The sequence below is a fragment of the Idiotropiscis lumnitzeri genome, chromosome 11, assembly GCF_059441095.1.
Source record: "Idiotropiscis lumnitzeri isolate Australia: NSW breed Sydney's pygmy pipehorse chromosome 11, RoL_Ilum_1.0, whole genome shotgun sequence".
NCBI classification, from domain to species: domain Eukaryota; kingdom Metazoa; phylum Chordata; class Actinopteri; order Syngnathiformes; family Syngnathidae; genus Idiotropiscis; species Idiotropiscis lumnitzeri.
Window position 1 is genome coordinate 4,402,811 of NC_142401.1, and position 24,497 is coordinate 4,427,307.

General features: G+C 46.3%; 1 protein-coding gene, 1 long non-coding RNA gene and 55 other non-coding genes across 57 annotated transcripts in view; 2 read left to right on the forward strand and 55 right to left on the reverse strand.

The window, feature by feature from the left end:
• The first annotated feature begins 5,683 nt into the window (after window positions 1-5,683).
• Window positions 5,684-24,497, forward strand: part of LOC148326822 (protein kinase C delta type-like) — a 30,029-nt gene continuing 11,215 nt past the window's right edge. Inside the window, exons 1-2 of the mRNA XM_088308272.1 lie at window positions 5,684-5,938; window positions 11,423-11,553. Coding sequence (XP_088164398.1) covers window positions 11,445-11,553 — 109 coding nt within the window. The 5' untranslated portion in view covers window positions 5,684-5,938; window positions 11,423-11,444. The remainder of the gene's footprint in view (window positions 5,939-11,422; window positions 11,554-24,497) is intronic.
• On the reverse strand, window positions 11,865-11,936 carry trnae-cuc (transfer RNA glutamic acid (anticodon CUC)). Its single transcript has one exon. It is a non-coding gene; the product is annotated as a tRNA-Glu (tRNA).
• trnae-uuc (transfer RNA glutamic acid (anticodon UUC)) lies at window positions 12,074-12,145 on the reverse strand. Its single transcript has one exon. It is a non-coding gene; the product is annotated as a tRNA-Glu (tRNA).
• On the reverse strand, window positions 12,281-12,352 carry trnae-cuc (transfer RNA glutamic acid (anticodon CUC)). The gene has a single exon. It is a non-coding gene; the product is annotated as a tRNA-Glu (tRNA).
• On the reverse strand, window positions 12,697-12,768 carry trnae-cuc (transfer RNA glutamic acid (anticodon CUC)). Its single transcript has one exon. It is a non-coding gene; the product is annotated as a tRNA-Glu (tRNA).
• Window positions 12,901-12,972, reverse strand: trnae-cuc (transfer RNA glutamic acid (anticodon CUC)). Its single transcript has one exon. It is a non-coding gene; the product is annotated as a tRNA-Glu (tRNA).
• Window positions 13,105-13,176, reverse strand: trnae-cuc (transfer RNA glutamic acid (anticodon CUC)). Its single transcript has one exon. It is a non-coding gene; the product is annotated as a tRNA-Glu (tRNA).
• Window positions 13,309-13,380, reverse strand: trnae-cuc (transfer RNA glutamic acid (anticodon CUC)). The gene has a single exon. It is a non-coding gene; the product is annotated as a tRNA-Glu (tRNA).
• On the reverse strand, window positions 13,519-13,590 carry trnae-cuc (transfer RNA glutamic acid (anticodon CUC)). Its single transcript has one exon. It is a non-coding gene; the product is annotated as a tRNA-Glu (tRNA).
• Window positions 13,728-13,799, reverse strand: trnae-cuc (transfer RNA glutamic acid (anticodon CUC)). The gene has a single exon. It is a non-coding gene; the product is annotated as a tRNA-Glu (tRNA).
• trnae-cuc (transfer RNA glutamic acid (anticodon CUC)) lies at window positions 13,935-14,006 on the reverse strand. The gene has a single exon. It is a non-coding gene; the product is annotated as a tRNA-Glu (tRNA).
• Window positions 14,142-14,213, reverse strand: trnae-cuc (transfer RNA glutamic acid (anticodon CUC)). The gene has a single exon. It is a non-coding gene; the product is annotated as a tRNA-Glu (tRNA).
• On the reverse strand, window positions 14,346-14,417 carry trnae-cuc (transfer RNA glutamic acid (anticodon CUC)). The gene has a single exon. It is a non-coding gene; the product is annotated as a tRNA-Glu (tRNA).
• Window positions 14,556-14,627, reverse strand: trnae-cuc (transfer RNA glutamic acid (anticodon CUC)). Its single transcript has one exon. It is a non-coding gene; the product is annotated as a tRNA-Glu (tRNA).
• Window positions 14,765-14,836, reverse strand: trnae-cuc (transfer RNA glutamic acid (anticodon CUC)). The gene has a single exon. It is a non-coding gene; the product is annotated as a tRNA-Glu (tRNA).
• trnae-uuc (transfer RNA glutamic acid (anticodon UUC)) lies at window positions 14,974-15,045 on the reverse strand. Its single transcript has one exon. It is a non-coding gene; the product is annotated as a tRNA-Glu (tRNA).
• On the reverse strand, window positions 15,181-15,252 carry trnae-cuc (transfer RNA glutamic acid (anticodon CUC)). Its single transcript has one exon. It is a non-coding gene; the product is annotated as a tRNA-Glu (tRNA).
• Window positions 15,801-15,872, reverse strand: trnae-cuc (transfer RNA glutamic acid (anticodon CUC)). Its single transcript has one exon. It is a non-coding gene; the product is annotated as a tRNA-Glu (tRNA).
• trnae-cuc (transfer RNA glutamic acid (anticodon CUC)) lies at window positions 16,005-16,076 on the reverse strand. The gene has a single exon. It is a non-coding gene; the product is annotated as a tRNA-Glu (tRNA).
• On the reverse strand, window positions 16,209-16,280 carry trnae-cuc (transfer RNA glutamic acid (anticodon CUC)). The gene has a single exon. It is a non-coding gene; the product is annotated as a tRNA-Glu (tRNA).
• trnae-cuc (transfer RNA glutamic acid (anticodon CUC)) lies at window positions 16,419-16,490 on the reverse strand. The gene has a single exon. It is a non-coding gene; the product is annotated as a tRNA-Glu (tRNA).
• trnae-cuc (transfer RNA glutamic acid (anticodon CUC)) lies at window positions 16,628-16,699 on the reverse strand. The gene has a single exon. It is a non-coding gene; the product is annotated as a tRNA-Glu (tRNA).
• On the reverse strand, window positions 16,835-16,906 carry trnae-cuc (transfer RNA glutamic acid (anticodon CUC)). Its single transcript has one exon. It is a non-coding gene; the product is annotated as a tRNA-Glu (tRNA).
• trnae-cuc (transfer RNA glutamic acid (anticodon CUC)) lies at window positions 17,042-17,113 on the reverse strand. Its single transcript has one exon. It is a non-coding gene; the product is annotated as a tRNA-Glu (tRNA).
• Window positions 17,246-17,317, reverse strand: trnae-cuc (transfer RNA glutamic acid (anticodon CUC)). Its single transcript has one exon. It is a non-coding gene; the product is annotated as a tRNA-Glu (tRNA).
• trnae-cuc (transfer RNA glutamic acid (anticodon CUC)) lies at window positions 17,456-17,527 on the reverse strand. Its single transcript has one exon. It is a non-coding gene; the product is annotated as a tRNA-Glu (tRNA).
• trnae-cuc (transfer RNA glutamic acid (anticodon CUC)) lies at window positions 17,665-17,736 on the reverse strand. The gene has a single exon. It is a non-coding gene; the product is annotated as a tRNA-Glu (tRNA).
• trnae-uuc (transfer RNA glutamic acid (anticodon UUC)) lies at window positions 17,874-17,945 on the reverse strand. The gene has a single exon. It is a non-coding gene; the product is annotated as a tRNA-Glu (tRNA).
• On the reverse strand, window positions 18,081-18,152 carry trnae-cuc (transfer RNA glutamic acid (anticodon CUC)). The gene has a single exon. It is a non-coding gene; the product is annotated as a tRNA-Glu (tRNA).
• On the reverse strand, window positions 18,285-18,356 carry trnae-cuc (transfer RNA glutamic acid (anticodon CUC)). The gene has a single exon. It is a non-coding gene; the product is annotated as a tRNA-Glu (tRNA).
• trnae-cuc (transfer RNA glutamic acid (anticodon CUC)) lies at window positions 18,494-18,565 on the reverse strand. The gene has a single exon. It is a non-coding gene; the product is annotated as a tRNA-Glu (tRNA).
• trnae-cuc (transfer RNA glutamic acid (anticodon CUC)) lies at window positions 18,701-18,772 on the reverse strand. Its single transcript has one exon. It is a non-coding gene; the product is annotated as a tRNA-Glu (tRNA).
• On the reverse strand, window positions 18,905-18,976 carry trnae-cuc (transfer RNA glutamic acid (anticodon CUC)). The gene has a single exon. It is a non-coding gene; the product is annotated as a tRNA-Glu (tRNA).
• trnae-cuc (transfer RNA glutamic acid (anticodon CUC)) lies at window positions 19,113-19,184 on the reverse strand. The gene has a single exon. It is a non-coding gene; the product is annotated as a tRNA-Glu (tRNA).
• trnae-cuc (transfer RNA glutamic acid (anticodon CUC)) lies at window positions 19,529-19,600 on the reverse strand. Its single transcript has one exon. It is a non-coding gene; the product is annotated as a tRNA-Glu (tRNA).
• Window positions 19,739-19,810, reverse strand: trnae-cuc (transfer RNA glutamic acid (anticodon CUC)). Its single transcript has one exon. It is a non-coding gene; the product is annotated as a tRNA-Glu (tRNA).
• trnae-cuc (transfer RNA glutamic acid (anticodon CUC)) lies at window positions 19,943-20,014 on the reverse strand. Its single transcript has one exon. It is a non-coding gene; the product is annotated as a tRNA-Glu (tRNA).
• On the reverse strand, window positions 20,152-20,223 carry trnae-cuc (transfer RNA glutamic acid (anticodon CUC)). The gene has a single exon. It is a non-coding gene; the product is annotated as a tRNA-Glu (tRNA).
• Window positions 20,359-20,430, reverse strand: trnae-cuc (transfer RNA glutamic acid (anticodon CUC)). Its single transcript has one exon. It is a non-coding gene; the product is annotated as a tRNA-Glu (tRNA).
• Window positions 20,566-20,637, reverse strand: trnae-cuc (transfer RNA glutamic acid (anticodon CUC)). The gene has a single exon. It is a non-coding gene; the product is annotated as a tRNA-Glu (tRNA).
• LOC148326862 (uncharacterized) lies at window positions 20,710-24,369 on the forward strand. The gene is made up of 3 exons (XR_015845734.1): window positions 20,710-20,728; window positions 21,561-23,197; window positions 23,821-24,369. It is a non-coding gene; the product is annotated as an uncharacterized LOC148326862 (long non-coding RNA).
• trnae-cuc (transfer RNA glutamic acid (anticodon CUC)) lies at window positions 20,775-20,846 on the reverse strand. The gene has a single exon. It is a non-coding gene; the product is annotated as a tRNA-Glu (tRNA).
• Window positions 20,982-21,053, reverse strand: trnae-cuc (transfer RNA glutamic acid (anticodon CUC)). The gene has a single exon. It is a non-coding gene; the product is annotated as a tRNA-Glu (tRNA).
• Window positions 21,189-21,260, reverse strand: trnae-cuc (transfer RNA glutamic acid (anticodon CUC)). The gene has a single exon. It is a non-coding gene; the product is annotated as a tRNA-Glu (tRNA).
• On the reverse strand, window positions 21,397-21,468 carry trnae-uuc (transfer RNA glutamic acid (anticodon UUC)). Its single transcript has one exon. It is a non-coding gene; the product is annotated as a tRNA-Glu (tRNA).
• trnae-cuc (transfer RNA glutamic acid (anticodon CUC)) lies at window positions 21,607-21,678 on the reverse strand. The gene has a single exon. It is a non-coding gene; the product is annotated as a tRNA-Glu (tRNA).
• Window positions 21,816-21,887, reverse strand: trnae-cuc (transfer RNA glutamic acid (anticodon CUC)). Its single transcript has one exon. It is a non-coding gene; the product is annotated as a tRNA-Glu (tRNA).
• trnae-cuc (transfer RNA glutamic acid (anticodon CUC)) lies at window positions 22,232-22,303 on the reverse strand. Its single transcript has one exon. It is a non-coding gene; the product is annotated as a tRNA-Glu (tRNA).
• On the reverse strand, window positions 22,648-22,719 carry trnae-cuc (transfer RNA glutamic acid (anticodon CUC)). The gene has a single exon. It is a non-coding gene; the product is annotated as a tRNA-Glu (tRNA).
• Window positions 22,849-22,920, reverse strand: trnae-cuc (transfer RNA glutamic acid (anticodon CUC)). Its single transcript has one exon. It is a non-coding gene; the product is annotated as a tRNA-Glu (tRNA).
• trnae-cuc (transfer RNA glutamic acid (anticodon CUC)) lies at window positions 23,059-23,130 on the reverse strand. The gene has a single exon. It is a non-coding gene; the product is annotated as a tRNA-Glu (tRNA).
• trnae-cuc (transfer RNA glutamic acid (anticodon CUC)) lies at window positions 23,268-23,339 on the reverse strand. Its single transcript has one exon. It is a non-coding gene; the product is annotated as a tRNA-Glu (tRNA).
• trnae-cuc (transfer RNA glutamic acid (anticodon CUC)) lies at window positions 23,475-23,546 on the reverse strand. The gene has a single exon. It is a non-coding gene; the product is annotated as a tRNA-Glu (tRNA).
• trnae-cuc (transfer RNA glutamic acid (anticodon CUC)) lies at window positions 23,682-23,753 on the reverse strand. The gene has a single exon. It is a non-coding gene; the product is annotated as a tRNA-Glu (tRNA).
• Window positions 23,891-23,962, reverse strand: trnae-cuc (transfer RNA glutamic acid (anticodon CUC)). The gene has a single exon. It is a non-coding gene; the product is annotated as a tRNA-Glu (tRNA).
• On the reverse strand, window positions 24,100-24,171 carry trnae-cuc (transfer RNA glutamic acid (anticodon CUC)). Its single transcript has one exon. It is a non-coding gene; the product is annotated as a tRNA-Glu (tRNA).
• On the reverse strand, window positions 24,307-24,378 carry trnae-cuc (transfer RNA glutamic acid (anticodon CUC)). The gene has a single exon. It is a non-coding gene; the product is annotated as a tRNA-Glu (tRNA).

Sequence of the window (24,497 nt, forward strand, 5' to 3'; positions counted from 1 at the left end):
ATTTATTTCCCTGCCGTTTCTGATTTATATCACATTTGTGCATTGTCCACAATGGATTTGAGCCATGACAATGTGACTTTGAGTGTAGAGTGGTTTTAAAATTGGCATTTACCTAATTTCAGGTTCTCAATAAAATTATTTTCAATACAAAGAAGCTGTAACTTGGTTATGAAATATTAATAATTATAATGATTACTCTAGCGCTGATGTAACTTTTCTAAAAAAAAATATGGTTGAGATAGTCTAACGTGTAACACAACTTAACTAGCAACTACTCCTTTGACTAGCATCAATTAAACGGGCAGATTGCCACATCAAACATGGCGTTCTTGCTGACGTATTGCAGCGTGCCAACCCACTCAAGGAGTTTTTTATATATAAATGTCTATGCTAACATGTTTGCCTTCCCCCCCATTTCGTCCCTCTTTCAGTCTGCGTTTTCCATCTCACTTAATTATTTTATCAGTTTAATTGTTAACTGAAATGAATTTTAAATCATGTTTAACGAGCTATCGGTGGTCGAAATTGGGAAGTTAACGTCGTTTGTCCGTTTTTGGAGAACAAGCGTCATCAAGTTGGCAACCTCTTGATCGTTGGATCGTGGCAGTCGGTGTGTTCTACTTGGTCCAGCAGAGAGCAGCATACCCACAAGGCAAGTTTTAAAAAAATACTTGGGAAGGGGCGGTGTTTTGCTGCTTTTCATAATCGCTTAGCACGTTTAAATTCAAATCTAAATGGAAATTGTCAAAACTACTTGTTTGATCTCATATCGTGTCACGTGTACATAAAAAAGCACTGTCTCGTTTATTTGAACAAGTTGCAAATGCTTTGGCACACTGTAATTTTTACAGTAAAGTTCATGTTCAAATATCTGCTTTTATTTTTTTTCCCTTTGTGCTTTCCTCTGTCGTCTATTCCCAATCCGGAGGTATACTCTCCTATGAAAAGAAAACAAATCCCGAGAACCACAGCGATTTGAGAAATCTGCCAAATCAATAATGGGGACTATCTAATATTGTTCAATATACTCAAAGAGCGATTTTAAATCATGCATGAATTGCATTGTGTTTTTGCTTCTATGCAGTTTAGTCATGTACCCAAAAACGTATCCAAATGTCAACATTTGGTTCTGCTGAAATAGCACTATTAAATGTCATCTTTATTTGAAAATTATTTACTTTGGCAAGTCAGTACACATCACAACAGTGTGTTTGTTTTTTTATGTCCTTGGCCTGCACAACTTACTGCTCGCTACCTGAGTTGGAAATCTGTCAAGGGTTTATAGTCACTTATGATAATAGTTTGCACGGTAACCGCTGAATTACATTCTTGAGATAATTTGTCAAAGTATTTTATCTATGAGAAGCGGGAAATTTCCTTGACGTCAACCTGCTTGTCGCGTTGATTAACAGATACAGTCAATCACCTGTCTTATAAAATGTAAGACATCCAGCTAAAGCAAGATTTTTTTTTTTTTTTACTGTGTCTCTGGTAAAGCCCCTAATTACATAGTTGGTTCTGCAGAATGACTGGAGGAAAGACTGACGAATCATTTCATGCACTCAAAAGATTTGTTTGTCTAAATGACCCGTTTGAGAAGGACACAACCCGAGTCAGTAAAAAGGCTGTAATCAACTCTTCACTTTTCAAGGCTTACAATATTTCCCAATCGGAGCCAGACTGCCGGGTAACACAACTCAGCTAAGATAAGTTAATTATCTATCACAAAGAGCCCAACAAGTCATGCTGCGTTGCACCAAGACCATGAAAACATATTAATATTTAAAGGCATGGAAAGACGATTAAACATGTTGGCCTTTTTACGTTTGCAACATCTGCAAAATTAATGACGGGAGAATTAACCAATCGAGAGTGAAGGAAAGAGGATGTATTTAGTTTAGCTGTCCTTTGTTAGAGCAGGAGAGCCATTTATAATTAACGATGCAAAATTGCCTCGCATGGAACTGGATTATTGTCGTATTGCAGGTGTGGGCAAACTACGGCCCGGGGGCCACATGCGGCCCGTTAAACATTTTAATCCGGCCCGCCGAGCTTGAAAAAAATTGAATGAATAAACCTTGTTAATGTTTTATTTTCTAAATACTGTGGTTTATATTGTTGTAAATTTTTTTGTTCACTTTCATTTAAAATTAACACTTTGAGGACCGCCAGAGATGCAGTCCTCGGTGGCCGAGCAGTTTTCTCGATGGCCGGCTGCCACGCTGGGAGAATTTTGGGCTCATTTCCCTTCCGCCCACCTCGACTCAGTTCAGCAGGCGGTCAGCACGTGTGCGTTCAACCAAGGTGCACTGTGGGCGGCCATGACAGCGCGTCGATGAGATTTAGCCTGAGGTCCAATGTAGCGCGCTAGGCCGGATTTTATATGCCGCGTGTGGAATTTCCATGTTCTCCCCGTGCCTGCGTGGGTTTCCTCCGGGTACTCCGGTTTCCTCCCACATTCCAAAAACATAAATGATTGGACATTCTGGGTGTTCGTCTTTGTGTGCCCTGCGATTGGCTGGCAACCTATCCAGGGTGTGCCCCGCCTACTGCCCGAAGATAGCTGGGATAGGCTCTAGCACGCCTGCGACCCTCGTGAGGAGAAACGGCTGATAATGCAGCAAGACGTACAAAATTTCTGTCATGCCAGACTTTCGTCTTGGTGGTCATGAAGCCTCAGAGTCACCAAATGACCAATCATTACACGGGCTGCAATGTGTCAAGATAACTCAAAATCAGCAACGAGCCAACAATCGGCCCAAAATCGGGCTACTTTCGTGTAGTGTTAAGTGGCGCTATGACTTGGCTTGGCTTTCTCGGTTACGCCTGCAATACTACCGGTTGAAAAAAGTATAATGGCACTCTAGAAAGACATATGGAGACAAAATAATGTAAAAAAAAAAGACAAATATTCAAAAGAAACAAATTGTAAAGAGTTTCAAATGCCCCTCCAGATGGCCAATAGGTTCCAACTCAGCACATTCTTTTGAACACCTGTTAGGGAAAGTGGGAGTAACCAACCGCGAGGGGGAAACTTTATTAATGTTTTACCGAGCCTTTAGAATTTGCCAATCAACATTCGCGCTGCAAGGTGAAAGGGGCCTTTCATCCTGGTCTAAGTAGTCCATACGGGTAACACCGAGCCAGTGTGGCTGGAAAGTTTCCATGCTGTAATCTCTAAATCTTGTTGCACAGCAGCACTGCGGGCACACCTGAGGCAAGTGACATTTCAAGAACAACTGCCTGCTCTTTGTTCTCCTTCCGTGCTCCCGTTTTTTTTTTTAATAACATTAACACAAAAGGTGATTTAATATAGATTGTAATTATTCATAGCACCTTTTTGGCTCATGTGTTGTGTCGGATGACTGGTTTAACAGTCACGAGTCAAGCGAGGAGTAAAAGAGGCATGCATGATGGAAATTGTTTGCTGAAAGCTGCTGCTAAATATCTGTCAAATATGGGAATGTAGTTTATTTCAAGGTCATTTAGGTGTCATTTAAACAGCTCACGCCTGTCAGACTTCAAACCACAGACGTGCATATAGCTTGAGGGATAGAGGACAAGCGGTAAATGATTTGTTAAAATTCTGCCAAATATATATATATATATATATATATATATATATATATATATATATATATATATATATATATATATATATATATTTATATATATATAATTACACTACGGGAAACATACAAAGTTAAACGACAGCAAGGAAATTATTAATTATTTATTCTAAAGAATGAGCACAAGGCAGCTTTGAGGTGAACAAACTGGTTATACAAAGCTGGAATTTACTGAAGTCACAACAGGTTATTGTGTTAACAGGAAAAACGTCTTGAAAAAAAAAATAAAATAAAAAGCCATTCCTGCCTCTACATAATGTGGAGATGGCGAGAAATGATTCGGAAAGACGACTTGCTTCCATATCCATTCACTGTAGTCCATGTAAAAGAAACGGCCGTGATTAATGACCTTGTCGCGTTCCAAATCTTTCTGGTGATGATGAGTCACTTTTGAGTGTGACTTATTGACTTTAACCAGTTTCATCTTGGTCATTGCTTCTATACGTCATTGTGCTCTGTTTATTTTTTTTCCCAACAGCTATAAATAGCCCTTTAGGTGATGAGGCATATCGTCGAAATTTACTGTTCCATTCCCTCATACAGTTTTACAGATTTGGAATCGGCACCATGCTTGGTTCAGGAGTAGGACAGTAAAAATAATGTGGGCAGGCCCACTGTAGAAATCCACAACTGTCCGGATCTCTCCACTGAATCGACTCTCTGCGTTTTTGCGTGGGTGAAACAGAGACACATAATAACGCACAATACATTGCAGAATGGCCTCATTTCACGCCTTTGACAAATGTTTCAAGTCATGAGAAACTGTGACGAACAATAAAAGAAGCTTCACGTGCTGAACTGGCAACTCCCTTAAGTCAGTTGTCAGAGGTAATAAAGTGGAGGATGTGAAAAGATAGGGTTGTGTTTAATGTGTTTAAACATCACAGGAGTCATTGCGCCGTGTGTGTGTGTTTTTAGTAATCCCTTTGCTCACAGTGGCAAAGTCATGATGTCAAAAGCAGAAAAGGCTCTGGCATTTTATAAATCCCCGTTGTGAATGTTGAGACATTCTGCTACAAAGATAGATGAGACTTTATTTGCCAAAGAAACAAATGGAGGCTGAAAAGTTATATCATCTCGCAATTCCCAGATACCTATTACGGGCAACACGATGACCTCGTATTAATGTGAGCATAACCGCAGATCCCTACAGACTCATTTGGTGCTTGGCCTGCTCTGTCCAACCCACAGTGGGGAAAAAATATGCCTGACATCATCAAAAGTTAGCTTGCTGGCCTTGAGAGAATGAATTTGAAATTTGCAAATCTGAACTCCATGAACACGCCCAATGCAAGTAAGTATGTACTGTTGGAGTTATAGGAATATTGTTATTGCCCCCCCCCCCCTTGTAATGGTATGCCCAAGTAGCAGGTGGGAGGTGATGTCATAATAAGGAAATATTGGCACGCTTGAATGCACACTGCTGTCTCACATCTCTTCATCCACAAACAGTTGGTTGTGGCGCTTTTGACGTGTTCTGCGGCAATTTTGCGGATTTCGCAAGCAGGTTCATCGCACGCACGAGGGACGATTTGTGGGCCGGTCTAAAATCAACCTCTGGACTTTGTTAATCAAGCCCTTTTTTTAAAAATTTGTGAACCACCCCCGCCACCCCCTGGGCCAGACCGTTCTTCTCCGGGACATACCAACTAACTAACTAACTAACCAACTAACTAACTCCTGAATGCCCAACTCTCTCATTAGACAGTAGACAGACTATGTAGCACACACAAATTGTTCTTTTTAAGCCTTTGTTTGCCAAAGAAAAGCTAACTTGTTTTAGAATTATTTTTTGTTTATTATTGACCTAACAAACAATACATTATCACACATCATACACGTTTTTTGTGGTAAGTCAATTTTCAATTAATTGCTCGTGTGATTTCAATATTTGAAAAAAAAAGTTTTCCCAACAACAACAAAAAAAAAGACAGTAAATGAAAAATAAAAAAATGCACATTAAAACAGGTAAGAGAGGCGAAGATGACGTTGACACGGAAATCACCTGTGTGACGTCACACTTTGGACTCGTTAGATGTCGCGGAAAGAAAACCGTGCGCGGCAGCACTTCGCGGCAGGACGGCACTGGCGACGCATTCACTAAAGAGCAGTCACACTACACATTATACACACTCACATATACACTCGCACTCACATTTTCACCTTATGTCAACCACACGCATGTACCACGTTTACTAAAAGACGGACCAAAGCGGAGCGGAAAAGTTACAAGTCGCGACTTTTGGACAAAAAAGTGCTGGAAGAGGAAACTCGCCGCACACGAGACACTTTGCGACTTGGCGGAAGCGGTAAGTCACAATTTGGTCGTGAAATGTCTCTGATAGTTTGGTCGAAGCGTTTATTCCCAAGCGAGACGCAACCGTGCCACTTTTGGTTTTTATTTCACACGCTCGACATCAAAACAAATCCCGGTTGGCTTCGGTTGCTGGAGGCGCTTTCCCGTCACAGTTTTTCACTTGCAGTAAAACAACTTCCATGCGATGACTTCTGTATCAAGTTATGACAAAAGGTCATTTGAACATTTAATAAAATGTAGTAAAGACGAAAGCATTTTCTTTATAAGTGGCCACTGTCGCCAGGTCGCCTATGGCAACCGAGTCGGTGACGCTAGCTAACTTTGGACTGCAAACTTCTTGAGCTCAGGCAACAAAAACAACACATTTTCTCATTAAAATTTTCAACGGTACATCAACACTTCGTGTGATTCAGTGTTGCTAAATCAAAGTGTATTAAAAGTCTGCAGCGTCGGCCAGAATTCATGACACATGTTTATTTATTTTTCTTTTTTTTCTTACTTTTTATGAGTATTTAATGTTTTTTTTCTCCGGACTCGATCGACTAACACACATCCTTTGCTAAGCTTGGAGAAATGTGTTTCCTGTACAAGAATTAATTCATTTCTGCTAGCATATTTGATTACTTGATTTTAATAGGGCTGGGACAATACACGTTTGCCTCGATCCGATACGGATCCCGATACTTGGGTGGCGATCCGATATATATTAACCTCAAACCGTGTATTAAAAAAACTGAGGCATGTGTTCCCAAAGTTTTAACTTCAGTGCCATTTGACATTTATTCAAGTGTCATGATTGAAAAGTGCATAAACCGTTCTATTAACTGTTCCTGACACACAGGAGTGCAAGATAGGGGCGTGGGGGTCCAATCACAGAGCTCAACTTTAAGTACTTTAAATGTTCCAAAAGAACACTATGGAATGTGTAAATACAACTCATAAATGTGCAATAACATCAGCTTATTAGCATAGTAGTTACCTCTAATTGGTTACCTATTCGGAGCTTTGTTTAGGGACGGAGAGGTTCTTCCATCCATCCATTACCCGTTCCGCTGTTCCTCACTAGGGTCGCGGGGGTGCTGGAGCCTGTCCCAGCTGTCAACTACCTACGCACCGGACCAGCTGTCTCTAGGCTGCGGTGGGGACCTGTATCGGCCTGGCAGATTAACATATGACTGACTGATATGTAATGTAGCAACATGGTAGTGAAAGTATCGATACTACCTTAACGTATCGATACTTGGTATCGGCATAAAAAGTATCGCAATACATCGCTAAACTATATTTTTTCCCCCAGCTTTATTGTGTTAATTAAGATGCCAAGTTATTCACAAATTCTGACCCACCCTGTATTTAACCAATTATTTGAAAAAAAAATGTCTCGTAGGCCCGTGAGAGCATTTGAACCAATCAGGTCGGGAATTGTGCTCATTTGTTTATAAGACGTAAGCATAAATATTTCTCCCATTGCCGAATCACATTTTTCTTGCATTTTGTGTGGCCTTCAATAATAAAAGATTCCCCAACACCCCCAAAAAAATCTATTTGAGCATGTAGCCTTCTCGTGGTAATTAACATCCCAGATGTGTTTTAAATGATCCCTACCTCTGCTTGGAAAAGTCACGCCCTGCTTATCGTTGCACTGTGGATGCTTTTGGAGGCAGTTATACTATCTGCCTGTCGGCAGTGCCGTGTCAATATTTGCTTTTGCTATCCTGAGTAGCTTTGAGGATGCTCTCCGGACATCTACTTTGTGAGTAGTCGCCCATGTGGAACATTAACATTCACCTGCAGTTACCAAACGTTGTACCCCACAATCTCGTGACTCTCTCCCAGGTCGGATGTGATGTCGAATGGCTTTCTGGGCCAGAAATGCACACCGTTGTTGATGTGCAAGCAGAAAAAAAAATTCTCAGTAGAGAGATTGCTGCCCTGCTGGTTTAGCAGGTTTGACTCCCTGTCAAAAAAACTGAGCACAGGCATCAGAAACATAATCTGTGCATGCTAGTATAATAAGTGTAATACACATGTTGTTACGTCTCCGTAACACCCGCCAGCCAAAATGACTTTTAAGGACATTTCTTTTCCGGCAGCATCAGTGACAACAATCGATGCAAAGTTGTTGACCCCTTGCGTGCGCCCGCGTCAAGGAGAGCGAGCGTTGGACATTAATCTTGCTTAGTTAACGAAGGGAGGGCTTGGATTCTGTCAAGCGGCTCTCAGCTGAAATTCATTAAAGACTGCTTTGTTCAAGGTTATTAGCGTGCGGTTATATTACATGCCGCTGTGCTGCAGCAAAAGACTTGATGACTACACATGTTTTTTTTTTTGTTAACTTGTGCTATATTTTGGGTTGTCGGCGAGTAGGTTAATATGTTGCATTTATTTGTTATTGTAAGTTGCTTTTATAATGCTTTGTGTCTCCTGTACATTTTTAGAATGTTTTGACCTATTCAAATTTGCGTGATTGAAGTGTATATACAAAAATAAATCATTTCACTATTACATTTTTCCGTAATTTTTTTTTCTCCATTGTGCAATGGCGTCATAATTGTCATGGATATTTACTCTTAAAGACACAGCGAGTAAATAACGGTTGTCATGAAAACCACCGGCCGAGCTTTATTGTTATTGCCTGTCCACTGGTGTTGCGCAATTAAGTCAGTCTCTTCGCTGAACTTTGCTGTCTTTCACTCCGCCTCGCACTTCCGCTTCCCCGTCTGGTGGCTGCACCGGGCAACAGTAAACGGCAAAAATAAATCAAAATAAATCCCACCGCCGTTCACCTTCTGAGATATTGAATATTATTCACAGTGGGTTTTAAGTTTTTGATCATTTTATACTCAATACATTTCCTGTTATCTTGCAAGGAACTCAGTCGTAGCGCTTGTAACTATTGAAACTGTTTTGCTGACGCGTGAAGTTTTCAAACAATGCCTGTGGCCTCCAACACGTGTTTCATTTTCGTTGCTCAAGATCTGCCATGGAAGCAAACAAAATTTACTGCCGTACACAAGCGACTTTTTAATTCTTGTGTTAAGCAAAACCAGTCTGTTTAAAAATGTAAAAAGATGAAACATTTTTCGTCTTACCCAATCTAACCACATGGTGCCCGCGGACCCCGGGTAGCCCCGTTCTAAACGTAACTCCCCACTCACCGGACATTGCGATTTCCCAGGAATATTGTTAGACGTGATCATTTTAAAAATGTCAACACTCAAAGCGATTTGTGGAAGTGAATTGTGATGCGTATTGATTAGTGATAGACCGATTATCGGCCGGGCCGATTATCGAGGCCGATATTTGCAATTTTGCCGATTATCGGCATCTGCCTTTTTTATTTAACTTTCGAGGCAGATAAATTAAAAGCTGGTTTTCAATTTTACCTTTCTGTCTGCTGTGCTGGTGGCCCTGCCTGCAGAAGCAGATTTGCTGAGTGGTTCCTTGTGCAGCCAATCAGCAGTAAGCTGCCATTTGCTTTTTCATCAGTCACACGCACTTCAACGGACTTTTAACAAATGTCAGCGTACTGCAACTCACAACAAATAGAAAACTATTTACCGCAGTAAACTTTAAAGAGATGTTTGTTTTCAGTGAACTATAAGACATGCAGCTGAACCTGGGAGCTTTGTGCACTTTTTGTTAGACTTTTAAAATTACGTTTTCTATTTTCTTATATCTAAAAAAGTGTTAACTTGTTGTTAATCACTATAGTTCTTCAATACATTTTAATGAATAAATTTTGACACCATTTTACCCCATTTTTCATCAAACGAATATCGGCTTCAAATATCGGTTATCGGCCTCCATGACGACTAATAATCGTTATCGGCCCTGAAAAAAAGCACATCGGTCTATTACTAGTGTTGATATTTATCAATTCCCTATCTCTTTGTCTTTGTTTTTGTTGACAATCTTTGTGATATTATAATGGCATGAATTATTAATCTGTGTAAAATGCAAGTTAATTTAAGCAAAATTATTATTTTAAAAGTCTGAATCAAACTGGTTGGCCTTCCTATGAATTAGTAACTTAGAGGTAGCTCTCAGTCTCAAAAAACGTTGCTGACCTCTGGCTTATACTGTAACTGTCAAACAACCAAAACAATGTGCTTCAACGTCGCCTTTGGCACATTGTGAAGCTTTCAGCACAAAAAACGTGTACGAGGCGCTCGCTCTTGTTTCTGTAAAGAATGTTGTTTACTGAATGCGCTACTTTGCGTGCGACGGGTCCACGAGATGCACAAACGAGCGTCTGTCATCGTAAAGTTACCCGACCTGTCCGACCGGTTTGGTTGGTGCTCATGTCAAATAACGATTTCCACCAATTCAATGCATACCACACCTGTTATCTTTGCATTATAATCTTTATTTTGGGTCGAGACGTTCCCAGTACCAATTTACTGTTTCTGTTTATGGATTACTTTGTGGTGTTGTGTAATATATCTCAAGGCCCACTGCTGCTTCGAACAACATGTGTCTAACATTCAAATTCCTGAAAAAAGTTGTTGACTTTGCACGAATGCGCAAACACACAGGAACACGCACCATTCCGAAGCAATGTTCTGTCATTAAGTTTTCTTTGGTCTGAATGTTTTTCTGTCTTGCCCCCTTCCCCAATTGCATGCACTCAGTTTTTCCAGTCCTCTTGAGCTCACAAAGATCTCCTTTTTTTTTTTTTTTTTGCACAGTAGCAGGTATTTATTTTTACTATCATTTGTTTAGAATTCAAAAGTAGTCCATGTAGTTTGGGTTGGACTACACTGTGGCTGTGTGTGTCAATGAAGCAACTGTTATGGGAGCGCCTCTCAGCCCACCCGCCACCCCTTGACCTCTCAAAACAAACTTGAGTTTGTAGGACCTAGTGTGAGTGGGATTAGTGGCGGAGGTGTGTGTCGTTCTTATTTAGAGCCGTTGCATTTTTCAACATTTTCCACTTCATAATAAATGGCCAACTAGTTTTCACTGCAAAATATCGTACGATCGATTCGATAGCAGTCCGCAGTCACATTGATGGAAAGTCTTGTAAATAAAAGCAAAACTACCAAAAATTAATTTGAAAAAGTGATTGTCTTTCACCATAAATAACAACCTCAAAAATATATCGCGAGGTAGATTTGTTGATCCCTCGAGGGAAGTGAAATCAAATCAAAAGTGAAACTTGTGCAATTACTCAATTTTTCTTCCGACTTTGTTCTTCGTGCTCTTGACTCATTTTGGCATTTCCTCTCGCTTACTTTTATATCTTCCACATTCTGTAGCCAGGAGGTAGTTTCCGAAGTACTGCGATGACCAGAAAATTTCAACGTCCTCTCTTGTTCCAGTCTGATGACACTGTTAACCACATTCCTTATTTTTTCTTTCTTTTTTTTTTCTTTTTTTCCTTTGTTTTCTTTTTTTTTTCTCTCTTTTTTGTCTCTGACTTGCGCAATGCCGGCATCTGCCAAATGTAATTTGCGATTTGATGTTTCCCCAGGAGGCTGAGGTGAGACGTTGCCATGGCGCCCTTCCTGCGCATCGCCTTCAATGCATATGATGTGGGTGAGCTTCCCCCTCATTCTGAACCCCCCATTTGCGCCATCAAGATGAAGGAGTCCATCAGCACAGGTATGTGCAGCAAAAAAAGTGAAAAAGCCACACGTGTACTCTGGAATCAGATTCATACCCGGTATATACTCAACCTCTGTAGTACGTAGAGATAGGCTTGCATTCCCTGACCGTTAATCGAACCCGGGACGCGGCGGTGAGAGCGCTGAATCCTAACCACTAGACTATCAGGGACCATAGGAAGACTTCTTGAGCCACTCGCAACACTCCTTCGACTTTTCAAAACCGCCAAAGGGTGGATGTGGTCTTCATTTGGTCCTGTCGGGTTTGATTTGCAAACAAAAAGCAGCGTGATCTTGAGTTTAAGTGTATTCCCTGACCGGGAATGGAACCCAGGCCGCGGTGGTGAGAGCGCCGAATCCTAACCACTAGACCACCAGGGACCAAAGGAAGACATCTTGAGCCCCTCGCAACACTCCTTCGACTTTTCAAACCCACCATAGGGTGGATGTAGTCTTCATTTGGTCCTGTCGGGTTTTATTTGAAAACAAAAATCAAGGTGAGCTGGAGACTATGTGCATTCCCTGACCGGGAATCGAACCCGGGCCGCAGCAGTGAAAGCGCCGAATCCTAACCACTAGACCACCAGGGACCAGAGGCAGACTTTTTGTGCCCCTCGCTACACTGCTTCGACTTTTCAAAACCGTCAAAGGGTGGATGTGGTCTTCATTTGGTCCTGTCGGGTTTGATTTGAAAAAAACGCAGCGTGATCAAGACAATATGCATATTCTCTGACCGGGAATCGAACCCGGGGCGCGGCGGTGAGAGCGCCGAATCCTAACCACTAGACCACCAGGGACCATAGGAACAGTGCTTGAGCCCCTCGCAACACTGCTTCGACTTTTCAAAACCGCAGAATAATGGAAGAAGTCTTCATTTGGTCCTGTCGGGTTGGATTTGCAAACAAAAAGCTGCTTGATCTGGAGACAATGTGAATTCACTGACCGGGAATCGAACCCGTGTCGCGTCGGTGAGAGCGCTAAGTCCTAACCACTAGACCACCAGCGACCATAGGAAGACTACTTGAGCCCCTCGCTACACTGCTTCGACTTTGCAAAACCGCCAAAGGGTGGATGTGGTCTTCATTTGGTCCTGTCGGGTTTGATTTGAAAAAAACGCAGCGTGATCAAGACAATATGCATATTCTCTGACCGGGAATCGAACCCGGGGCGCGGCGGTGAGAGCGCCGAATCCTAACCACTAGACCACCAGGGACCATAGGAACAGTGCTTGAGCCCCTCGCAACACTCGACTTTTCAAGACCGCCAAAAAATGGAAGAAGTCTTCATTTGGTCCTGTCGGGTTGGATTTGCAAACAAAAAGCTGCTTGATCTTGAGTTAAGTGTATTCCCTGACCGGGAATCGAACCCGGGCCGCGGCGGTGAGAGCGCCGAATCCTAACCACTAGACCACCAGGGACCATGAGAACTGTACTTGAGCCCCTCGCAACACTCGACTTTTCAAGACCGCCAAAAAATGGAAGAAGTCTTCATTTGGTCCTGTCGGGTTGGATTTGCAAACAAAAAGCTGCTTGATCTTGAGTTAAGTGTATTCCCTGACCGGGAATCGAACCCGGGCCACGGCGGTGAGAGCGCCGAATCCTAACCACTAGACCACCAGGGACCATAGGGACAGTGCTTGAGCCCCTCGCAACACTCGGCTTTTCAAAACCGCCAAAAAATGGAAGAAGTCTTCATTTGGTCCTGTCGGGTTGGATTTGCAAACAAAAAGCTGCTTGATCTTGAGTTAAGTGTATTCCCTGACCGGGAATTGAACCCGGGGCGCGGCGGTGAGAGCGCCGAATCCTAACCACTAGACCACCAGGGACCACAGAGAGGATAATTGAGCCCGTCGCAACACTCTTGTCGACTTTTCAAAACCGCCAAAGGGTGGAGGTAGTCTTCATTTGGTCGTGTCGGGTTTTATTTGAAAACAAAAAGCAAGGTGAGCTGGAGACTATGTGCATTCCCTGACCGGGAATCGAACCCGGGCCGCGGTGGTGAGAGCGCCGAATCCTAGCCACTAGACTACCAGGGACCATGGGAAGACTTCTTGAGCCACTCGCAACACTCCTTCGACTTTTCAAAACCGCCAAAGGGTGGAGGTAGTCTTCATTTGGTCCTGTCGGGTTTTATTTGAAAACAAAAAGCAAGGTGAGCTGGAGACTATGTGCATTCCCTGACCGGGAATCGAACCCGGGCCGCGGCGGTGAGAGCGCCGAATCCTAACCACTAGACAACCAGGGACCATGAGAACTGTACTTGAGCCCCTCGCAACACTGTCGACTTTTCAAAACCGCCAAATAATGGAAGAAGTCTTCATTTGGTCCTGTCCGGTTGGATTTGCAAACAAAAAGCTGCGTGATCTTTAGTTTAAGTGTATTCCCTGACCGAGAATTGAACCCGGGCCGCAGCAGTGAGAGCGCCGAATCCTAACCACTAGACCACCAGGGACCAGAGGAAGACTTTTTGTGCCCCTCGCTACACTGCTTCGACTTTTCAAAACCGTCAAAGGGTGGATGTGGTCTTCATTTGGTCCTGTCGGGTTTGATTTGAAAAAAACGCAGCGTGATCAAGACAATATGCATATTCCCTGACCGGGAATCGAACCCGGGGCGCGGGGGTGAGAGCGCCGAATCCTAACCACTAGACCACCAGGGACCATAGGAACAGTGCTTGAGCCCCTCGCAACACTCGACTTTTCAAAACCGCCAAAAAATGGAAGAAGTCTTCATTTGGTCCTGTCGGGTTGGATTTGCAAACAAAAAGCTGCTTGATCTTGAGTTAAGTGTATTCCCTGACCGGGAATTGAACCCGGGCCGCGGCGGTGAGAGCGCCGAATCCTAACCACTAGACCACCAGGGACCACAGAGAGGATAATTGAGCCCGTCGCAACACTCTTGTCGACTTTTCAAAACCGCCAAAGGGTGGAGGTAGTCTTCATTTGGTCCTGTCAGGTTTTATTTGAAAACAAAAAGCAAGGTGAGCTGGAGACTATGTGCATTCCCTGACCGGGAATCGAACCCGGGCCGCGGCGGTGAGAGCGCCGAATCCTAGCCACTAGACTACCAGGGACCATGGGAAGACTTCTTGAGCCACTCGCAACACTCCTTCGACTTTTCAAAACCGCCAAAGGGTGGAGGTAGTCTTCATTTGGTCCTGTCAGGTTTTATTTGAAAACAAAAAGCAAGGTGAGCTGGAGACTAAGTGCATTCCCGGACCGGGAATCGAACCCGGGCCGCGGCGGTGAGAGCGCCGAATCCTAACCACTAGACCACCAGGGACCATGGGAACTGTACTTGAGCCCCTCGCGACACTCTGTCGACTTTTCAAAACCGCCAAATAATGGAAGAAGTCTTCATTTGGTCCTGTCCGGTTGGATTTGCAAACAAAAACCTGCGTGATCTTTAGTTTAAGTGTATTCCCTGACCGGGAATTGAACCCGGGCCGCAGCAGTGAAAGCGCCGAATCCTAACCACTAGACCACCAGGGACCAGAGGCAGACTTTTTGTGCCCCTCGCTACACTGCTTCGACTTTTCAAAACCGTCAAAGGGTGGATGTGGTCTTCATTTGGTCCTGTCGGGTTTGATTTGAAAAAAACGCAGCGTGATCAAGACAATATGCATATTCTCTGACCGGGAATCGAACCCGGGGCGCGGCGGTGAGAGCGCCGAATCCTAACCACTAGACCACCAGGGACCATAGGAACAGTGCTTGAGCCCCTCGCAACACTGCTTCGACTTTTCAAAACCGCAGAATAATGGAAGAAGTCTTCATTTGGTCCTGTCGGGTTGGATTTGCAAACAAAAAGCTGCTTGATCTGGAGACAATGTGAATTCACTGACCGGGAATCGAACCCGTGTCGCGTCGGTGAGAGCGCTAAGTCCTAACCACTAGACCACCAGCGACCATAGGAAGACTACTTGAGCCCCTCGCTACACTGCTTCGACTTTGCAAAACCGCCAAAGGGTGGATGTGGTCTTCATTTGGTCCTGTCGGGTTTGATTTGAAAAAAACGCAGCGTGATCAAGACAATATGCATATTCTCTGACCGGGAATGGTACCCGGGGCGCGGCGGTGAGAGCGCCGAATCCTAACCACTAGACCACCAGGGACCATAGGAACAGTGCTTGAGCCCCTCGCAACACTCGACTTTTCAAGACCGCCAAAAAATGGAAGAAGTCTTCATTTGGTCCTGTCGGGTTGGATTTGCAAACAAAAAGCTGCTTGATCTTGAGTTAAGTGTATTCCCTGACCGGGAATCGAACCCGGGCCGCGGCGGTGAGAGCGCCGAATCCTAACCACTAGACCACCAGGGACCATGAGAACTGTACTTGAGCCCCTCGCAACACTCGACTTTTCAAGACCGCCAAAAAATGGAAGAAGTCTTCATTTGGTCCTGTCGGGTTGGATTTGCAAACAAAAAGCTGCTTGATCTTGAGTTAAGTGTATTCCCTGACCGGGAATCGAACCTGGGCCACGGCGGTGAGAGCGCCGAATCCTAACCACTAGACCACCAGGGACCATAGGGACAGTGCTTGAGCCCCTCGCAACACTCGGCTTTTCAAAACCGCCAAAAAATGGAAGAAGTCTTCATTTGGTCCTGTCGGGTTGGATTTGCAAACAAAAAGCTGCTTGATCTTGAGTTAAGTGTATTCCCTGACCGGGAATTGAACCCGGGGCGCGGCGGTGAGAGCGCCGAATCCTAACCACTAGACCACCAGGGACCACAGAGAGGATAATTGAGCCCGTCGCAACACTCTTGTCGACTTTTCAAAACCGCCAAAGGGTGGAGGTAGTCTTCATTTGGTCGTGGCGGGTTTTATTTGAAAACAAAAAGCATGGTGAGCTGGAGACTATGTGCATTCCCTGACCGGGAATCGAACCCGGGCCGCGGCGGTGAGAGCGCCGAATCCTAGCCACTAGACTACCAGGGACCATGGGAAGACTTCTTGAGCCACTCGCAACACTCCTTCGACTTTTCAAAACCGCCAAAGGGTGGAGGTGGTCTTCATTTGGTCCTGTCGGGTTTTATTTGAAAACAAAAAGCAAGGTGAGCTGGAGACTATGTGCATTCCCTGACCGGGAATCGAACCCGGGCCGCGGCGGTGAGAGCGCCGAATCCTAACCACTAGACAACCAGGGACCATGAGAACTGTACTTGAGCCCCTCGCAACACTGTCGACTTTTCAAAACCGCCAAATAATGGAAGAAGTCTTCATTTGGTCCTGTCCGGTTGGATTTGCAAACAAAAAGCTGCGTGATCTTTAGTTTAAGTGTATTCCCTGACCGAGAATTGAACCCGGGCCGCAGCAGTGAGAGCGCCGAATCCTAACCACTAGACCACCAGGGACCAGAGGAAGACTTTTTGTGCCCCTCGCTACACTGCTTCGACTTTTCAAAACCGTCAAAGGGTGGACGTGGTCTTCATTTGGTCCTGTCGGGTTTGATTTGAAAAAAACGCAGCGTGATCAAGACAATATGCATATTCCCTGACCGGGAATCGAACCCGGGGCGCGGGGGTGAGAGCGCCGAATCCTAACCACTAGACCACCAGGGACCATAGGAACAGTGCTTGAGCCCCTCGCAACACTCGACTTTTCAAAACCGCCAAAAAATGGAAGAAGTCTTCATTTGGTCCTGTCGGGTTGGATTTGCAAACAAAAAGCTGCTTGATCTTGAGTTAAGTGTATTCCCTGACCGGGAATTGAACCCGGGCCGCGGCGGTGAGAGCGCCGAATCCTAACCACTAGACCACCAGGGACCACAGAGAGGATAATTGAGCCCGTCGCAACACTCTTGTCGACTTTTCAAAACCGCCAAAGGGTGGAGGTAGTCTTCATTTGGTCCTGTCAGGTTTTATTTGAAAACAAAAAGCAAGGTGAGCTGGAGACTATGTGCATTCCCTGACCGGGAATCGAACCCGGGCCGCGGCGGTGAGAGCGCCGAATCCTAGCCACTAGACTACCAGGGACCATGGGAAGACTTCTTGAGCCACTCGCAACACTCCTTCGACTTTTCAAAACCGCCAAAGGGTGGAGGTAGTCTTCATTTGGTCCTGTCGGGTTTTATTTGAAAACAAAAAGGAAGGTGAGCTGGAGACTAAGTGCATTCCCTGACCGGGAATCGAACCCGGGCCGCGGCGGTGAGAGCGCCGAATCCTAACCACTAGACCACCAGGGACCATGGGAACTGTACTTGAGCCCCTCGCGACACTCTGTCGACTTTTCAAAACCGCCAAATAATGGAAGAAGTCTTTATTTGGTCCTGTCCGGTTGGATTTGCAAACAAAAACCTGCGTGATCTTTAGTTTAAGTGTATTCCCTGACCGGGAATTGAACCCGGGCCGCAGCAGTGAAAGCGCCGAATCCTAACCACTAGACCACCAGGGACCAGAGGCAGACTTTTTGTGCCCCTCGCTACACTGCTTCGACTTTTCAAAACCGTCAAAGGGTGGATGTGGTCTTCATTTGGTCCTGTCGGGTTTGATTTGAAAAAAACGCAGCGTGATCAAGACAATATGCATATTCTCTGACCGGGAATCGAACCCGGGGCGCGGCGGTGAGAGCGCCGAATCCGAACCACTAGACCACCAGGGACCATAGGAACAGTGCTTGAGCCCCTCGCAACACTCGACTTTTCAAGACCGCCAAAAAATGGAAGAAGTCTTCATTTGGTCCTGTCGGGTTGGATTTGCAAACAAAAAGCTGCTTGATCTTGAGTTAAGTGTATTCCCTGACCGGGAATCGAACCCGGGCCGCGGCGGTGAGAGCGCCGAATCCTAACCACTAGACCACCAGGGACCATGAGAACTGTACTTGAGCCCCTCGCAACACTCTGTCGACTTTTCAAAACCGCCAAATAATGGAAGACGTCTTCATTTGGTCCTGTCCGGTTGGATTTGCAAACAAAAAGCTGCGTGATCTTTAGTTTAAGTGTATTCCCTGACCGGGAATTGAACCCGGGCCGCAGCGGTGAGAGCGCCAAATCCTAACCACTAGACCACCAGGGACCATAGGAACTGTACTTGAGCCCCTCGCAACACTGCTTCGACTTTTCAAAACCGCCAAAGGGTGGATGTGGTCTTCATTTGGTCCTGTCGGGTTTGATTGGAAAAAAAAGCAATGTGAAGAAGAGAACATGCATATTCCCTGACCGGGAATCGAACCCCGGCCGCGGCGGTGAGAGCGCCGAATCCTAACCACTAGACCACCAGGGACCATAGGAACAGTGCTTGAGCCCCTCGCAACACTCGACTTTTCAAAACCGCCAAAAAATGGAAGAAGTCTTCATTTGGTCCTGTCGGGTTGGATTTGCAAACAAAAAGCTGCTTGATCTTGAGTTAAGTGTATTCCCTGACCGGGAATTGAACCCGGGCCGCGGCGGTGAGAGCGCCGAATCCTAACCACTAGACCACCAGGGACCACAGAGAGGATAATTGAGCCCGTCACAACACTCTTGTCGACTTTTCAAAACCGCCAAAGGGTGGAGGTAGTCTTCATTTGGTCCTGTCAGGTTTTATTTGAAAAAAACGCAGCGTGATCAAGACAATATGCATATTCTCTGACCGGGAATCGAACCCGGGGCGCGGCAGTGAGAGCGCCGAATCCTAACCACTAGACCACCAGGGACCATAGGAACAGTGCTTGAGCCCCTCGCAACACTGCTTCGACTTTTCAAAACCGCAGAATAATGGAAGAAGTCTTCATTTGGTCCTGTCGGGTTGGATTTGCAAACAAAAAGCTGCTTGATCTGGAGACAATGTGAATTCACTGACCGGGAATCGAACCCGTGTCGCGTCGGTGAGAGCACTAAGTCCTAACCACTAGACCACCAGTGACCATAGGAAGACTACTTGAGCCCCTCGCTACACTGCTTCGACTTTGCAAAACCGCCAAAGGGTGGATGTGGTCTTCATTTGGTCCTGTCGGGTTTGATTGGAAAAAAAAGCAAGGTGAAGAAGAGAACATGAATATTCCCTGACCGGGAATCGAACCCGGGGCGCGGCGGTGAGAGCGCCGAATCCTAACCACTAGACCACCAGGGACCACAGAGAGGATAATTGAGCCCGTCGCAACACTCTTGTCGACTTTTCAAAACCGCCAAAGGGTGGAGGTAGTCTTCATTTGGTCCTGTCGGGTTTTATTTGAAAACAAAAAGCAAGGTGAGCTGGAGACTATGTGCATTCCCTGACCGGGAATCGAACCCGGGCCGCGGCGGTGAGAGCGCCGAATCCTAACCACTAGACCACCAGGGACCATAGGGACAGTGCTTGAGCCCCTCGCAACACTCGGCTTTTCAAAACCGCCAAAAAATGGAAGAAGTCTTCATTTGGTCCTGTCGGGTTGGATTTGCAAACAAAAAGCTGCTTGATCTTGAGTTAAGTGTATTCCCTGACCGGGAATCGAACCCGGGCCGCGGCGGTGAGAGCGCCGAATCCTAGCCACTAGACTACCAGGGACCATGGGAAGACTTCTTGAGCCACTCGCAACACTCCTTCGACTTTTCAAAACCGCCAAAGGGTGGAGGTAGTCTTCATTTGGTCCTGTCGGGTTTTATTTGAAAACAAAAAGCAAGGTGAGGTGGAGACTATGTGCATTCCCTGACCGGGAATCGAACCCGGGCCGCGGCGGTGAGAGCGCCGAATCCTAACCACTAGACAACCAGGGACCATGAGAACTGTACTTGAGCCCCTCGCAACACTGTCGACTTTTCAAAACCGCCAAATAATGGAAGAAGTCTTCATTTGGTCCTGTCTGGTTGGATTTGCAAACAAAAAGCTGCGTGATCTTTAGTTTAAGTGTATTCCCTGACCGGGAATTGAACCCAGGCCGCAGCAGTGAGAGCGCCGAATCCTAACCACTAGACCACCAGGGACCAGAGGAAGACATTTTGTGCCCCTCGCTACACTGCTTCGACTTTTCAAAACCGTCAAAGGGTGGATGTGGTCTTCATTTGGTCCTGTCGGGTTTGATTTGAAAAAAACGCAGCGTGATCAAGACAATATGCATATTCCCTGACCGGGAATCGAACCCGGGGCGCGGCGGTGAGAGCGCCGAATCCTAACCACTAGACCACCAGGGACCATAGGAACAGTGCTTGAGCCCCTCGCAACACTGCTTCGACTTTTCAAAACCGCCAAAGGATGGAGGTAGTCTTCATTTGGTCCTGTCGGGTTTTATTTGAAAACAAAAAGCAAGGTGAGCTGGAGACTAAGTGCATTCCCTGACCGGGAATCGAAGCCGGGCCGCGGCGGTGAGAGCGCCGAATCCTAACCACTAGACCACCAGGGACCATGGGAACTGTACTTGAGCCGCTCGCGACACTGTCGACTTTTCAAAACCGCCAAATAATGGAAGAAGTCTTCATTTGGTCCTGTCCGGTTGGATTTGCAAACAAAAACCGGCGTGATCTTTAGTTTAAGTGTATTCCCTGACCGGGAATTGAACCCGGGCCGCAGCAGTGAGAGCGCCGAATCCTAACCACTAGACCACCAGGGACCAGAGGAAGACTTTTTGTGCCCCTCGCTACACTGCTTCGACTTTTCAAAACCGCAGAATAATGGAAGAAGTCTTCATTTGGTCCTGTCGGGTTTGATTTGAAAAAAACGCAGCGTGATCAAGACAATATGCATATTCCCTGACCGGGAATCGAACCCGGGGCGCGGCGGTGAGAGCGCCGAATCCTAACCACTAGACCACCAGGGACCATAGGAACAGTGCTTGAGCCCCTCGCAACACTGCTTCGACTTTTCAAAACCGCCAAAAAATGGAAGAAGTCTTCATTTGGTCCTGTCGGGTTGGATTTGCAAACAAAAAGCTGCTTGATCTTGAGTTAAGTGTATTCCCTGACCGGGAATTGAACCCGGGCCGCGGCGGTGAAAGCGCCGAATCCTAACCACTAGACCACCAGGGACCACAGAGAGGATAATTGAGCCCGTCGCAACACTCTTGTCGACTTTTCAAAACCGCCAAAGGGTGGAGGTAGTCTTCATTTGGTCCTGTCAGGTTTTATTTGAAAACAAAAAGCAAGGTGAGCTGGAGACTATGTGCATTCCCTGACCGGGAATCGAACCCGGGCCGCGGCGGTGAGAGCGCCGAATCCTAGCCACTAGACTACCAGGGACCATGGGAAGACTTCTTGAGCCACTCGCAACACTCCTTCGACTTTTCAAAACCGCCAAAGGGTGGAGGTAGTCTTCATTTGGTCCTGTCGGGTTTTATTTGAAAACAAAAACCAAGGTGAGCTGGAGACTAAGTGCATTCCCTGACCGGGAATCGAACCCGGGCCGCGGCGGTGAGAGCGCCGAATCCTAACCACTAGACCACCAGGGACCATGGGAACTGTACTTGAGCCCCTCGCGACACTCTGTCGACTTTTCAAAACCGCCAAATAATGGAAGCAGTCTTCATTTGGTCCTGTCCGGTTGGATTTGCAAACAAAAACCTGCGTGATCTTTAGTTTAAGTGTATTCCCTGACGGGGAATTGAACCCGGGCCGCAGCAGTGAGAGCGCCGAATCCTAACCACTAGACCACCAGGGACCAGAGGAAGACTTTTTGTGCCCCTCGCTACACTGCTTCGACTTTTCAAAACCGTCAAAGGAAGGATGTGGTCTTCATTTGGTCCTGTCGGGTTTGATTTGAAAAAAACGCAGCGTGATCAAGACAATATGCATATTCCCTGACCGGGAATCGAACCCGGGGCGCGGCGGTGAGAGCGCCGAATCCTAACCACTAGACCACCAGGGACCATAGGAACAGTGCTTGAGCCCCTCGCAACACTGCTTCGACTTTTCAAAACCGCAGAATAATGGAAGAAGTCTTCATTTGGTCCTGTCGGGTTGGATTTGCAAACAAAAAGCTGCTTGATCTGGAGACAATGTGAATTCACTGACCGGGAATCGAACCCGTGTCGCGTCGGTGAGAGCGCTAAGTCCTAACCACTAGACCACCAGTGACCATAGGAAGACTACTTGAGCCCCTCGCTACACTGCTTCGACTTTGCAAAACCGCCAAAGAGCGGATGTGGTCTTCATTTGGTCCTGTCGGGTTTCATTGGAAAAAAAAGCAATGTGAAGAAGAGAACATGCATATTCCCTGACCGGGAATCGAACCCGGGCCGCGGCGGTGAGAGCGCCGAATCCTAACCACTAGACCACCAGGGACCATCGGGACAGTGCTTGAGCCCCTCGCAACACTCGGCTTTTCAAAACCGCCAAAAAATGGAAGTCTTCATTTGGTCCTGTCGGGTTGGATTTGCAAACAAAAAGCTGCTTGATCTTGAGTTAAGTGTATTCCCTGACCGGGAATTGAACCCGGGCCGCGGCGGTGAGAGCGCCGAATCCTAACCACTAGACCAACAGGGACCACAGAGAGGATAATTGAGCCCGTCGCAACACTCTTGTCGACTTTTCAAAACCGCCAAAGGGTGGAGGTAGTCTTCATTTGGTCCTGTCGGGTTTTATTTGAAAACAAAAAGCAAGGTGAGCTGGAGACTATGTGCATTCCCTGACCGGGAATCGAACCCGGGCCGCGGCGGTGAGAGCGCCGAATCCTAGCCACTAGACTACCAGGGACCATGGGAAGACTTCTTGAGCCACTCGCAACACTCCTTCGACTTTTCAAAACCGCCAAAGGGTGGAGGTAGTCTTCATTTGGTCCTGTCGGGTTTTATTTGAAAACAAAAAGCAAGGTGAGGTGGAGACTATGTGCATTCCCTGACCGGGAATCGAACCCGGGCCGCGGCGGTGAGAGCGCCGAATCCTAACCACTAGACAACCAGGGACCATGAGAACTGTACTTGAGCCCCTCGCAACACTGTCGACTTTTCAAAACCGCCAAATAATGGAAGAAGTCTTCATTTGGTCCTGTCTGGTTGGATTTGCAAACAAAAAGCTGCGTGATCTTTAGTTTAAGTGTATTCCCTGACCGGGAATTGAACCCAGGCCGCAGCAGTGAGAGCGCCGAATCCTAACCACTAGACCACCAGGGACCAGAGGAAGACATTTTGTGCCCCTCGCTACACTGCTTCGACTTTTCAAAACCGTCAAAGGGTGGATGTGGTCTTCATTTGGTCCTGTCGGGTTTGATTTGAAAAAAACGCAGCGTGATCAAGACAATATGCATATTCCCTGACCGGGAATCGAACCCGGGGCGCGGCGGTGAGAGCGCCGAATCCTAACCACTAGACCACCAGGGACCATAGGAACAGTGCTTGAGCCCCTCGCAACACTGCTTCGACTTTTCAAAACCGCCAAAGGATGGAGGTAGTCTTCATTTGGTCCTGTCGGGTTTTATTTGAAAACAAAAAGCAAGGTGAGCTGGAGACTAAGTGCATTCCCTGACCGGGAATCGAAGCCGGGCCGCGGCGGTGAGAGCGCCGAATCCTAACCACTAGACCACCAGGGACCATGGGAACTGTACTTGAGCCCCTCGCGACACTCTGTCGACTTTTCAAAACCGCCAAATAATGGAAGAAGTCTTCATTTGGTCCTGTCCGGTTGGATTTGCAAACAAAAACCGGCGTGATCTTTAGTTTAAGTGTATTCCCTGACCGGGAATTGAACCCGGGCCGCAGCAGTGAGAGCGCCGAATCCTAACCACTAGACCACCAGGGACCAGAGGAAGACTTTTTGTGCCCCTCGCTACACTGCTTCGACTTTTCAAAACCGCAGAATAATGGAAGAAGTCTTCATTTGGTCCTGTCGGGTTTGATTTGAAAAAAACGCAGCGTGATCAAGACAATATGCATATTCCCTGACCGGGAATCGAACCCGGGGCGCGGCGGTGAGAGCGCCGAATCCTAACCACTAGACCACCAGGGACCATAGGAACAGTGCTTGAGCCCCTCGCAACACTGCTTCGACTTTTCAAAACCGCCAAAAAATGGAAGAAGTCTTCATTTGGTCCTGTCGGGTTGGATTTGCAAACAAAAAGCTGCTTG